The 14,289-nt window shown below is 41.6% G+C and overlaps 1 protein-coding gene across 1 annotated transcript in view; it reads left to right on the top strand.

The window, feature by feature from the left end:
* Positions 1-14,289, top strand: part of prex2 (phosphatidylinositol-3,4,5-trisphosphate-dependent Rac exchange factor 2) — a 151,394-nt gene that overhangs the window by 29,924 nt on the left and 107,181 nt on the right. The window contains exons 6-8 of the mRNA XM_051882280.1: positions 701-862; positions 8,660-8,793; positions 8,874-8,977. Of these exons, the coding sequence (XP_051738240.1) occupies positions 701-862; positions 8,660-8,793; positions 8,874-8,977 (400 nt within the window). The remainder of the gene's footprint in view (positions 1-700; positions 863-8,659; positions 8,794-8,873; positions 8,978-14,289) is intronic.

Genomic DNA, 14,289 nt, shown 5'->3' with positions numbered 1-14,289 from the left:
AGACAATAACTCCATTTATCGTGCACTTTGACCTACATTCACAAACAGCTATATTACACGCTACATGAAAAATAATATCCGAAAAAACATAATAGGGGGACAAGTCAGAGTGTTACAAAAAGTGTATTGTACATTTACATGGAAAATCAACAACAATTTTACAAGCCATTATTTAGACTGAGTTTCATCTATTGCCAGGCCCATTGCTAATGTTTCATGGCTGTTCTTGAACCCAAAACACTGAAATTTAAGTGGTTTACTGTAAACACCCACAAGTGTAATTTCTAGCATAATTTCTTCACTGAGCTTCTCACAGTCAGTCACCGCGACCCTTCTCGCTAAATACCAGCGATAGGCATCTGTGGTTGCTCAGATATCTAAGACATGTAAATGTGTGCGACGGAATTGAACTGATGAGGCAGAACCCTTGTGTTTAGACTTAGTTTAGAGATAAGCATCTTCCCCAGCAGATCTGTCTTGCAGTAGCAACATTATTAAACATACTACAAACACAATTTTCAGAAAACCATAATTCTTCAGAAAACATAGCCACTAGCTTTGATAATTCCATCAGTGTCAAGCTTTGTGTTAAAGTTAAGTTCACTTCATAATGTTTCATGATACGGTCATGTTTTGTTGTAATTATACCACTTTCCATTTTATGTAATGCTTAATGTTTATGTTTTCTGTTGATGTTTAGGAGCTGCTGAAAAGAACCCCAAAGAAACACAATGACTACTTGATGGTGCAGGAGTCGCTGCAGGTGATGAAAGCCGTTTGCTCCAGTATCAATGAGGCCAAAAGGCAGATGGAGAAACTGGAGGTGCTGGAAGAGTGGCAGTCTCATATTGAGGGCTGGGAGGTACAAACACACACACACACACACAATGGGTTTCCATGTTTTATGGGGACTTTCCATAAACATAAGGATTTTATACTCTACAAACGGTATATTCTATCCCCTAACTATGGAAGCTTGTTTCTGCCACTAAATAAAAAATAAAAAAGTAATTACGAGTTTTTATCTCAAAATTCAGACTTTTTTTCGTGTGATAAAGTCAGAATTGGGAGATATAAACTCACAATTCTGTGAAAAAAGTATTTTTTCCCTCAGAATTTGACTTTATAACTCGCAAAGAAGAAGAAAAGAAGAAAAAAAAAGAAGCCAGAATTGTGAGATATAAACTTTATTTCACGCAATTGCAAGTTTATATCCCACAATTCTGACTGTATAACTCACAATTGTGAGTTTATATCTCACAATTCTGACTTTATAACTTGCAATTGTGAGTTTATATCTCACAATTCTGACTTTATAACTTGCAGTTGCAACTTTATATCATATAATTGTGAGAAAAAATCCAGAACAAACAAGCTTCCATACCTAACCCTAACCCTTTGCATGTAACATCCTGCAAAGTTTGAGTTACAGGCAAGAAAGATACCTTAAAGGGTTAGTTCAGCCAGTTCATTAACTACTTGTCGTTCCACACCCGTAAGACTTTTGTTCATCTTCGGAACACAAATTAAGATATTTTTGATAAAATCCGATGGCTCAGTGAGGCCTCCAATGACAGCAAGTTAATTTACACTTTCAAATGCCCAGAAAGGTGCTAAAGACATATTTAAAACAGTTCATGTGACTACAGTGGTTCAACCTTAATGTTATGAAGCGACGAGAATACTTTTTGTGTGCCAAAAAAACAAAATAATGACTTTATTCAACAATTTCTAGTGATGGGCGATTTCAAAACACTGCTTCATGAAGCTTTGAAGCTTTACGAATCTTTTGTTTCGAATCAGTGGTTCCGAGCATGTATCAAACTGCCAAAGTCACGTGATTTCAATAAACGGCTTCGTTATATCAAAAGTGTTTTGAAATGTTTCGAAATTTCAATGGTTCACCACTGGGGGGCGATGATTCGAAACCAGTGGCCGAACCACTGATTCGAAACAAAAGATTTGTAAAGCTTCGAAGCATTATGAAGCAGTGTTTTGAAATCGCCCATCACTAGATATTGTTGAATAAAGTCATATTTTGTTTTTTTGGTGCACAAAAAGTATTCTCATCACTTCATAACATTAAGGTTGAACCACTGTAGTCACATGAACTGTTTTAAATATGTCTTCAGTAGCTTTCTGGGCATTGAAAGTGTAAATTAACTGTCATTGGAGGCCTCACTGAGCCATCGGATTTGATCAAAAATATCTTAATTATGAAGGAAGGTCTTACGGTTGTGGAACAACATGAGGGTGAGTAATTAAGGACATTATTTTCATTTTTGGGTAAACTAACCCTTTAAAGCATTTGGCTTGTTGAGTAGACGCTTGTACTTTTCAAACTTATGATTTCTCTTGATGGACACTGAAATGTGCAAAAATCCCATAGACATGCTCTGTAAACTTTTGAACGGTAGTGTGAACTCCTTCACCCTAGTTAATTTGAGGTCAGAAGATACAGTAAAAAGCACCATCACTAACCCCCAAAACACCATTCTCTTGTCAGTGTCTTTGATGTAAACGATCGAAACCCTAAAATCTTAAGTCCTAATTGAACTTCATGCTTTTGTTCGTGTTCTTTCAGCTTCTATACAACCTCTCCCTCCACCCACCAGCTCATATGAGTGCTCTTTAGACTACGCCAGCACTGTCTGCTCTTTGCTTCAGTGCCTTTAATTAGACCCACTTTGTACGGTAGCGGCCGTTTGACCAGCACAAGATTAACTCTGCCATTATTCATATTCAGATGGCTGATTAGAGCAGAAATACTTTCAAAAGTGCTCTATAAACTAACCACAAACTACATCTAACATGCAGACTTGTTCTATCCCCATCACATTATTTTGCATGCAACACGTGACCCATCAAATAACCAGCAGGTATCGCTGACTACAGTTCGAAACTCATTTATCCTCCAGACTTCCCCCTTAATAACGTGTGACTGGGCATGCGGCTGCCGGCCAAGGGTAACAATGGTGGTGATTGTGTGGGCAGTGTGGGTTCTGTGCTTGGGGTTTATGTAACAAACCCGTCCAATGAGGTTTGCTCGGTGGTTTTGGAGAAAGATAGAAAGAGGTGAAATAAAAGACGCAGACATGGCGAACTCACACTCATTATGATGTATGAGGAAGTTGACGAGGACATGATTTAGTTCAGACAATATAGAGTGACTACAAGGATAGTTCAAAGAAAGAAAATGAAAACACCTGTATTACTTTTATCTTCCGTAGAAGACAAAATGAGAAATTTATCAGAATGTTTACATGAATAATTTATATTAATATATATTTAAATATGCACTACCATTTAAAAAAAATACTTTTATTCAGAAAGGATGCATGAAATTGATAAGTGACAGACTTATTAAGGTTAGAAAAGGTTTCAAATAAAGGCAGTTCTTTTGAACTTTTTAATCAAAGAATCCTTAAAAAAGTATTTTCTACAAAGATATAAGCAGCCTGATAATATCTGATAATAATTAGAAATGTTTATTGAGCACAAAATCAGCATATTAGAATGATTTCTAAAGAATCATGTGACTGAAAACTGGAGTAATGATGCTGAATATTCAGCAAATTCTTAAAGTTTATTAAAATACAAAATTGTTATTTTAAATTGTAATAATATATTCACAGTATTGCTATTTTTAATTAATTTTTGATTAAATATATGTATCCTTGGTGAGCATTTCTTCCAAAAAAGAAAAAAAGAAAAACCTTACCAAACCAAAACTTTTGAATTTTAGCTCATTAGCCTTTTTTTGCATATGCACATATTCAAATGTATCATGTAGAGATCAGTTACAAGACACATGAAAATGTTTGACATTTGGCATCATTGATGTCAAACTTGGTGACATATTTGAATGAGATTTGAGAAATGCGGCATTTAATAATCAACTTAAATGCATTTTTTTTTTTTATTCACAAAAAGCTAGTGTATGAACATATATGTAGTGCACAAGTTGGATGGACAAATTTGCAGTACTTTTAGGGTGTTTTCTTGGTCATTTTTGGAGCTTGACAGGCCCTGTGCACCATTCACTTTCATTGTATTCCTAATTTATATTTTTGTGTTTGGGTCATTGACGAATAAGGTTTTTAAAAGTGTAAAAAAATATAATGGAGATATAATTAATGTTGAAGTTTTATTAAGTGTTACCAATGAGATTATATGTTTTATAATCAGTTAACACTGCTTTTGTCATTTATTACAAGATGGACAAAATTTGTCACCAAAATTTTGGTTTTACCGAATGACATTTTTGGTTATACCGAATGACAATATTTTCAAACAATGCTAACAGGCTGATATCTAGCTAGCTAGCTAGCTAGTTAACTTGCATGACAGCTATCAAAAGGACAATCAAACATTTTATATTTAGTACAAGTTTTTAAAGTATTACAACATTTTCTATGTTTTATAGTGGTTGTACCGAATGACTTGATGTTTCGGGACATGCGTATGAGAAAGTGAAAACATGAATTTTTTAAATAGTTAAGAGAAAGTTAGTTTATTTGTTTCATGACTGTGTGGTCCTTTGCAGGTGTCTGAATGATGTCACATCCTGTCACATGATATTGACTGCATGACTTGATCCAAAACGGTCCCTCAATATTGGTTACTCCGAATGACATCAATGAAATTCATTTTCCAGGCATTCTTTCTCATAACAAAGCAGCGACTTCTACACATAATTTTAATACCATTTTGCACTATGTTGATGTTACAAAATCATGCCAGAATAAAAAATATATACATTTATTACATTTTAAGATATTTTAATCACCAATAAAATGGCTGTATTGGCCTTTGGACAGTTAAACCGAATGACCTTTTGACACTTCAAAATCTTTAAAATACCTTTATATGTAGCAAAATATAATTAAAATCTTTTGGATTCAATAAAAGAGATCAAGTTGAACTACCTTACATACTTTGGATGTCATATTATTGTTTTTTATTATTATTAAGGCCTTTGGACAAAAAAATGATCCGTCACATCATTGACCCGTTCACATGAAGAAAATCATGTAGGTAGAGTAAATGATGGCACTGAATTTTTGGGTGAACTATTTCTTATTTATTTATTTACTTTTAAGACTTCAACAGAGTCTAAAAGTCTGGGTTTTGTGAGTGTGGGTGGTGTTGCTAATGACATTTTGGTGTTGATGTGATGCTGCGGTAGATGTGAGTCATTTTGTCATGGTAGCACTAGACCGAGTTAACAGTTGTGGTCAGTGTATTGACCACAAAGGACTCTCTGCTGAGTGTTGAGATGAACTGTCTCACGTACAACTTCCTGTATCACTGGGATTCAGCCTCAATAGTATGAATACTTCACAACATGCTTTAGATCTATTTTGGAGCATATTTGCAGATGGCGATACAGAAGACGGTGTTTATGCTTACATCCTTTGAATCTGTTTACCCATCTGCTCCATGAGTCACTGAGCCATCACGTATTCATGAATGCATGTAATGTATTTGTAAGCAATCGTAGTAAGTTTGAGTCTCACATGTTTAGAGATTAAACCGCAATGGCCGTAACTATTTTTATATGATTAAGTGGACTGCATTTGATCCCGGCAGCCTTGCACATGTCCTTGTGTTTTAAGAAGAAATTTTGCTAAACAAAGGCCATGTTGTTTTAGCATTCGGGGTGCGTGTTGAAATGATCCGAGCCAGGTTTCTCTGTCCACATCAACCATTGTAAAAACATACCGCAGAATGAAAAACAGGCGGTTAGATTTTTATGAGGGAAATATAGTGGAATGTTTTAAAAAGACAGACATGGGTTTTGAAAATGATGTTGACCGAATTTTGTTTTAAGATCTACAATTTCCCTGCAAGATTGTTTCTGTCTGCAACACATATCTGAGCAGTCACACCCTTCTGGTAGGCGAGAAATTATATACTGTACATTTGGTCTATGTGGCCAGAGCTGTCACCATAAGTTTCACAGAGGATGGCAATGAATGCATTTAGTGGTACGTACTGTTCTGAGTGCAGTGACTCTTCCAAAACCGCTTTTATGAAGTACACAGTGACCTTTTGGAAGCAGTTCCCAAATCTGTTTTAGTCTTCTGTGCTTCATTACTGCCCTTTGGCTTCCTGTTACTTCATATCCAGGAAACAAAGCTTTTGACGGGACGCATACGCACAAAGAAAGAAAAGAATCTAAGATTTGCTTCGTAATCATGAACTTCATCCCATTAAATGTGAAATGCATCACTGCATTAAATGTGTTCTGGTATTGGAGGGAGAGGAAAAGGTTGTCTGTTCTCACAGGCTGTGGGTGGAGATGGAATGACAGGGTTTTTTTTCCATAGTTGTGTCCAGAAGCGACTGATTGCTCGTTATTGTTGACCTCCTGTGCAGCTGTGTGTCCTTCACAGCAGGTCTTGTGAAGCATAGATGATGCAGTGTTCATGAGACTCTACTGACCAGTATGGACCACTTGTAGGCAAATGAATGGCAGAAATTACTTAACATGACAGCTGTAGGAAATTAAAGAATATTTGTAGACATTACTAGTCATAGTTATGGAAGCATAATAATTCTCAGCAACTGTATTATAGCAAAAAAAAAAAAAAAAAAAAAAAAATATATATATATATACATTTTTATTTATATTTATTTTTAACAAAAAATAAACCACAGTTTCTATTTTTACTTTTATGGTCTATTGTCTTTACTCAGGGCTCCAACATTATAGAAAGCTGAAAAGAGATTAAAGGTGGGGTAAGCCATATTTTAAAAATGCTGTTGGACATTGTGGATATTTGAAATCATCCCAAACAAACACACCCCTTTCTTCATTGCTCCGCCCCCAAAACTCACCCTCCAATCCAAACCACCCTGCTCCAAATCGGTTTTGAACCCCAATCGCTGCTGGAAGTGGGGCGAGTGCATTAAAGGAACACTCCACTTTTTTTGAAAATAGTCTCATTTTCCAACTTCCTTAGAGTTAAACAGTTGAGTTTTACCGTTTTCGAATCCATTCAGCCGATCTCCAGGTCTGGCGGTACCACTTTTAGCATAGCTTAGCATAGTTCATTGAATCTGATTAGACCGTTAGCATCTCGCTCAAAAATGACCAAAGAGTTTCGATATTTTTCCTATTTAAAACTTGACTCTTCTGTAGTTACATTGTGTACTAAGACCGACGGAAAATGAAAAGTTGCGATTTTCTAGGCCGACATGGCTAGGAACTATACTCTCATTCCGGCGTAATAATCGTAGCTAGATAGCGAGATGCTAACGGTCTAATCAGATTCAATGAACTATGCTAAGCTATGCTAAAAGTGGTTCCGTCAGACCCGGAGATCGGCTGAATGGATTCGAAAAAGGTAAAACTCAACTGTTTAACTCTAGGGGAGTTGGAAAATGAGCCTATTTTCAAAAAAAGTGGAGTGTTCCTTGAACAATGATGCTAAACACCACATTCTCTAGCGGTCGTCAGTGTGCAGTGGTTTACCTGCACAACTCTCACTATCTGGCCACCGTTACACACGCAATGTGAGAGTGGATGTCTGTTTATCACAGCTGACGCGCAACAACATAATGTTTCACAAAAAATAAAGCACAGATAATGAAAGAACGACAAGCACAAAAAATGAGTGTACAGTACACAAGAGTAAATATAAACAAGAGTTTGTTGTTAGTCACCAACAAATGACACTCAAACCCAGTGTTACTCACATGTGGAGCAGAATCAAAGCAGCCTCCGCATCTGTTTTCAGGTTTTCCCACTTAGCTCTCTCCAGCACTGGAAAGCTTTGAGTAGCGCAGTTTTTCCTTCCGCTTTCATTACGTTTGCAATTCCTATGTTGTGCAATGTTGTGGTGGTCGTGCCAGTGCAACCGCTAACAAAATTTTGCTCGTACCGGCAGGAAAAATGGTCACAAAATGCGAGCATTTAGTCGCAGTCTGGAGCCCTGTCTTTCTTTCTGCAGTCTTTCTTCAAATCTCTCTCTTGCTCGTTCTTTCTCCTCAACCGTCATACGCCCGCTAATGCTGATTGGCTACACCTTTGTTGTTGGTGTCGGTCTGACTAACTTCCAAACAGTGTTTTTGAAATATGGCTTACCCCACCTTTAATCTTACAAAATGTAACATTTATTTTTTATAGCGTTTTCATTTTTTAATTATTTTAATTCTTTTTTTTTTTTTACTTTTTTGCTGTATTTTCCTTACTTAGGTCTCTAACCTGGGTTATTATCTTTAACTAAAAAATTTTTTTGAAACAAAACTAAAACTAAATAAGCTAAAACTAATAAATAAAAACGAATAAAAACTATATAGACATATTTTAAAAAATGAATAAAATGACAAAAAACACACAACAAAATTACTAAAACTTTAACTAAAATTAAAGTGAAATATAAAAATAAAATCTAATTAAAAATATGAACAAAAACTAATAGTATATCAATGATACTAAAATAATACTGACTCTGACGTCACAGACAGTAGGACTGAGATTAATATTTTATTTTATTTTATTTTATTTTATTATTATTATTATTATTTTTTTTTTTTAAATTATTTTTTTATTTTATAATTCCTTTAAATAAAATTCAGTTTTTAATACTGTTTTTTTATGATTCACGTTTTTTTAAGATTTAACTTTGTTTGCTCTATTTTCCACACTCAGGGCTCTAACATCACAGACAGCTGTACGGAGATGCTCATGCAGGGAGTTCTGCTGAAGATCTCTGCGGGGAACATCCAGGAACGCATCTTCTTCCTCTTTGACAACTTGCTGGTGTACTGTAAGAAGAAGAACAGGTGAGCTGCTGGCTGTGTTGGCTTTTAATGAGATAACAGAGAAGCTCTAAGTAATGGTTCTGTGCTACGCTCTGTTACAGGCGTTTGAAAAACAGTAAGACTGCCACTGAGGGTCCTCGTTACCTGTTTCGAGGCAGAATCAACACTGAGGTCATGGAGGTGGAGAATGTGGATGATGGAACAGGTGTGTGCTATTCTTTCAAATAACTCTTCCCAATTCCAACACCGCCAATAATGTCATTGCATTGCTAATACATAGTTTAAGGAAATAATTCAACTTAAAATAAAATCCATTCATCATTTACTCACTCTCATGTCATTCCATATTCAGTGTTCAGTTTTATTTTAGTACTATTATAACTTTTAATATTATTTTGAATTTTTTATTGGCAGTGGCTATTTGCAGTAGCAAGTGAAAATAACATATTTTCTTAGCGATAGATGGTATTTACACTAAGTGAAAATATATTTTCTTAGCGATAGATGCTATTTACACTAAGTGAAAATATATTTTCTTAGCGATAGATGCTATTTACACTAAGTGAAAATGACAATATATTCTATTTACGCTATAGTGACAATAGCAGCATTTTCTTAGTGATATGCTATTTGCCCTAGGTGAAAATAGCAATAGATTCTATTTACACCACATAAAAGTATCAGTTCCCTTTCATGGGAACATCGACGCTGCGTTGAATCGCATTGGGATCACCTCTGCGTGATTACGTCTTGAAGCACTCGTGAAATCGAACCAATAGTGTGACGGGACGTCAGAGCGGGTGACGTCACGGACCAGGAAACTATAAAGCACCCCTGAGAACAAAGAACGCCAGCTTCTGTGTCTTCAGCAGCGCTCTGTGTTTTCGTGTGTCTTATTTGGTGTTGTCTGTCCGCTATACATACAGAAAACGAATATCTCTTCGTCCGAGGACAAGAGCAGACTTTCGTTTCACCAAGCACTTATAATATAATATATATATATATATATAAGTTAAGACACTTATTATGGCGACAAGCAAGCAGCAGTTTGTCAAGTGTGTTCCTCCCTGCCCTCGCTTCATCACGGGCGGGGATACACACGAGATGTGCGTTGCTTGCTTGGGAGTGGAGCATGCCCAGGCAGCTCTCGAGGGAGCTGTCTGCGTGCATTGTGAGAAGCTAACGCTCCGTATACTCCGTTCACGCCGGGCGTTCTTCGACAAAGAGAAAGAAGGCGCCGCGGCGAGTGTTCCCCAGGGATCGGGTCCCGCTGCTGCTGAGGCACAGCGACGGCTTCATTCCTGGGGTTCACAAATGGATCTGGTGGAGGGGTTAGAGACGGGCCCAGCCTTATCTCGGCCCTCACCTGCCAGATCCAGTGTCTCTCCCCTGGTTGTGGAAGCACGCGCTGCGGTTTCTTCCCCCAGGAGAGAGGCACCGGCGCTTCATCTATCCAGCTCTGAGGAGTTGGATGTGATGAGCGTCGAAGCTGGAGAGGAGGTCTCGCCATCCTCATCTCCAGCATATGAGGAGCTGTTGGAGGTTGTGACGCGGGCGGTGGCCAAATTAAATATCGACTGGCCAGCCGAAAGACCTGAAATGCGGCAAAAGAGCAAGTTAGATGAGCGCTTTTTGCCCGCCCGGTCACAGCCTCAGCGTCGGGGATTGCCGTTCTTCCCCGATCTCCACACCGAGGTGTCGAGATCGTGGCAGAAGCCGGCTCAATATAGAGTTTACAGCCCCCAAACATCTATATATTCTAACATCGTGGGGCTGAAACAGTATGGTTATGGGACGATGCCCCGGGTTGAAGAGACGCTCGCGGGCTATCTCTCGCCTGAGTCCGCGTCGTCCCTTAAATCCCCGACGCTGCCCACCAGGCCATTACGTACAACATCGGCCTTGGTGGGCAAAGCTTATGCCTCAGCAGGTCAGGCTGCAGCCTGCTTACACACAATGTCGATCCTGCAAGCCTACCAGGCCGACCTGCTGGGGGAAATTGACGAAAGCGGTGAGGCGAGTTTTGAGACCATCCAGGAACTGCGAAAGGCCACCGATTTAGCTCTCCGGGCCACCAAGGAGACGGCAAAAACAATCGGCCGTTCTATGGCAGCCCTGGTGGCCACGGAGAGGCACTTATGGCTAAATCTTTCTGACATTAGAGAAAGAGATAAAGGCGTGCTGCTAGATTCACCTCTGTCTCCCCTGGGCCTCTTCGGCGATTCTGTCACCTCGGTCGTCGAGAGGTTCCAGGAGGCCAAAAAACAGTCAGCGGCCTTTCAAAAGTTCCTCCCTCGCCGCTCTCTCCCTGCCGAGGCTGCTGAGCGGGAGCAGCCTCGGCCATCTACCAGCTCCTCATCTGCGCATAGAGCGCAGCAAAAACAAAGTGTCGCCACCCGTGCTCCCCCGCAAAGATCTTGGGGACCGGGGCGGGCGACGCAGTCGAAGCCTTCCAAGGGTAAGACAGATCTGCGGACTGTCATTATCTCTAGGAAGGCTTCGAAGAAGTCCTGACGCCAGGTGCACAGGACTTCTGAGGGCAGCCCCCTCCGAAGAGGGTCCTGTATTAAGATCTATAAAGTTAACCCCTCTTCGGTGCCCTCAAGGGGCCGTTCTGCCAACCCTGCCACCTTGTGTGCTTCAGGGCGCAGCGGTCCCCACCGACCCTCCGAGGAGGGTCGGCCAGCGTCTGATTTGGCTGTTCTCTGCCGGTGCGCCGCTTCAGGGCGCCGAATCAGATGCTCAAATAACACCAGAGGCCAGCCTCGAGAGGCTGGTTCCCTTAGTAGAATTTCTAGAAGAATGGAAACGTCTTCCCAATATTTCTCGATGGGTGCTGCTCACAATAGAAAAGGGTTACAAAATACAGTTCGGGTTTCGCCCGCCTCAGTTCAAAGGGGTCCTTCCTACAGTGGTGGGTCGCGAGCAGTCTCTGGTTATGGAACAAGAAGTTATGACACTCTTGCAAAAAGGAGCTATAGAAAGGGTTCCTCCTCCCAGCAAGCAGTCAGGGTTTTACAGCCGTTACTTCATCGTTCCGAAGAAGGATGGAGGGTTGCGTCCTATTCTAGATTTGCGCATGTTAAATCGTTCAGTGCAAAAGCTCAAGTTCAAGATGCTTACACTCAAACAGATCACTACACAGATCAGGTCCGAGGACTGGTTTGTGACAATAGATCTGAAAGACGCTTACTTTCATGTGTCAATCCATCCTTCGCATTGGAAGTTCCTCAGGTTTGCTTTCGGGGGCGAAGCTTACCAATACAAGGTTCTTCCGTTCGGCCTGTCTCTTTCACCCCGCACCTTCACGAAGTGCGTGGATGCAGCTCTGGCTCCCCTGAGACTCCAGGGCATCCGCGTACTAAATTATATCGACGATTGGTTGATTCTAGCTCAGTCAGAGCAACAAGCAGTTCAACATCGAGATGTAGTTCTGTCACAAATGAGAAGGTTAGGGCTGAGACTCAATGCCAAGAAGAGCGTACTTCTTCCAGCACAAACTTCCAATTATCTAGGAGTAGTCTGGGATTCCACCACGATGCAGGCACGTCTGTCTCCTGCTCGGGTGAATGCCATTCTCTCAGCCGTGAAAGGGGTGAAATTAGGCCAGTCACTCACTGTGAAACAGTTTCAGAGACTGTTGGGTCTGATGGCAGCTGCGTCCAGCGTGATACCTTTTGGCCTGCTGCACATGAGACCCCTACAGTGGTGGCTCAGGACCAAGGGGTTTTCTCCGAGGGGAAACCCTTTCCGCATGATCAAGGTCACGCGGCGATGCCTTCGTGCCTTAGTTATGTGGAAGAAGCCTTGGTTCTTGTCCCAGGGACCTGTGCTGGGAGCTCCTTGTCGTCGCGTAATGCTAACGACGGATGCGTCTCTCACGGGCTGGGGGGCGATCATGAGTGGTCGCTCGGCTCAGGGTCTTTGGGAGGACCATCATCGTTCCTGGCACATAAATCGGCTGGAAATGATGGCGGTATTTCGAGCACTCAAATACTTCCTCCCAGACCTTTGGGGCCACCATGTGTTAGTTCGCACAGACAACATGTCGGTGGTTTCCTACATCAACCATCAGGGGGGTCTGAGGTCTCGCCAGCTGTGCAAGTTATCCCATCAGATCCTCCTGTGGTCCCAGGGGAAGCTTCTCTCTTTGAGAGCAGCTTATATCCCAGGGCATCAAAATGTGGGGGCAGACATCCTGTCGAGACAGGGGCCGAGGCCCGGGGAGTGGAGACTCCACCCCGAGGTGGTGGAGCTCGTTTGGAAAAAATTCGGTCGTGCAGAAGTCGATCTGTTTGCCTCGAAAGAGACCTCTCATTGCCCGTTGTGGTATTCCCTGACCCATCCAGCCCCGCTGGGGTTGGATGCCATGGTACAGGCGTGGCCGAGGCTGCGTCTGTACGCATTTCCCCCGATTGCTCTGCTCCCAGGAGTTCTGGAGAGGGTTCGCCGGGACGGGGTCCGTCTCATATTAATAGCCCCGTTCTGGCCGACCCGGATATGGTTCTCGGATCTAGTGTCCCTATTAGAGAGCTCCCCCATGGAGATTCCAATCAGGCAGGATCTCCTGTCTCAGGCGGGCGGCACAATAATTCACCCCCGCCCGGAGTTGTGGAAACTGTGGGCTTGGCCTCTGAGGGGGCCGAGCTCATAGAATCCTGTCTCTCAACTGAGGTTGTGGAGACCATACTCCACTCCAGAGCTCCGTCCACGAGAAAACTTTATGCATATAAGTGGAAGCTGTTTGCTACTTGGTGTAGCCGATCTCAGGTGGACCCGTTCCACTCATCCATCAGTCATGTACTGCAATTTCTCCAAGAGAAATTCTCGGATGGCCTATCCCCTTCTACATTGAAGGTATATATTGCAGCTATTTCCGCCTATCATGCACCTTTGGGGGGCATTTCTGTGGGAAAGAACCCCCTAGTCATACGTTTTCTCCGTGGTACCCAGAGGCTGAGGCCTGCTGTGCGTACAAGAACTCCGTCCTGGGACTTGGCTATTGTATTGGAAGGGTTGGCTGCGGCTCCCTTTGAACCTTTAGAGGAAGTATCTGAAAAGTTCCTCACTCTGAAAACTATATTTCTGTTGGCTATATCATCTCTCAAAAGAATTGGAGATCTACAAGCACTTTCTGTTGCTCCTTCATGCTTGGAATTTGCGCCTGGAATGGTCAAGGCTTTCCTGCATCATAGACCGGGGTATATACCCAAGGTCCCCACCAATGTCCCGGGGCCCATTGTTCTGCAGGCCTTTTGTCCTCCACCCTTTTCAGATGCGGATCAGGAGAAACTAAATCTGCTATGCCCGGTGAGGGCTTTAGACACTTATGTCCACAGAGCTGCCCTGTGGCGCAAGACCGATCAGTTGTTTGTCTGTTACGGGTCCCCTAAGAAAGGGGGCCCAGCGTCTAAGCAGAGAATGAGCAAGTGGGTGGTCGAGGCCATCTCTCTTGCCTATGAATCGTCCGGACAGCCTTCACCTTTGGCTGTCCGGGCACACTCCACCAGAGGTATG

The sequence above is a fragment of the Ctenopharyngodon idella genome, chromosome 23, assembly GCF_019924925.1.
Source record: "Ctenopharyngodon idella isolate HZGC_01 chromosome 23, HZGC01, whole genome shotgun sequence".
Taxonomy (NCBI): domain Eukaryota; kingdom Metazoa; phylum Chordata; class Actinopteri; order Cypriniformes; family Xenocyprididae; genus Ctenopharyngodon; species Ctenopharyngodon idella.
The sequence above is the reverse complement of the archived record's forward strand: the minus strand, read 5'-3'. Positions and strand labels throughout refer to the sequence as shown.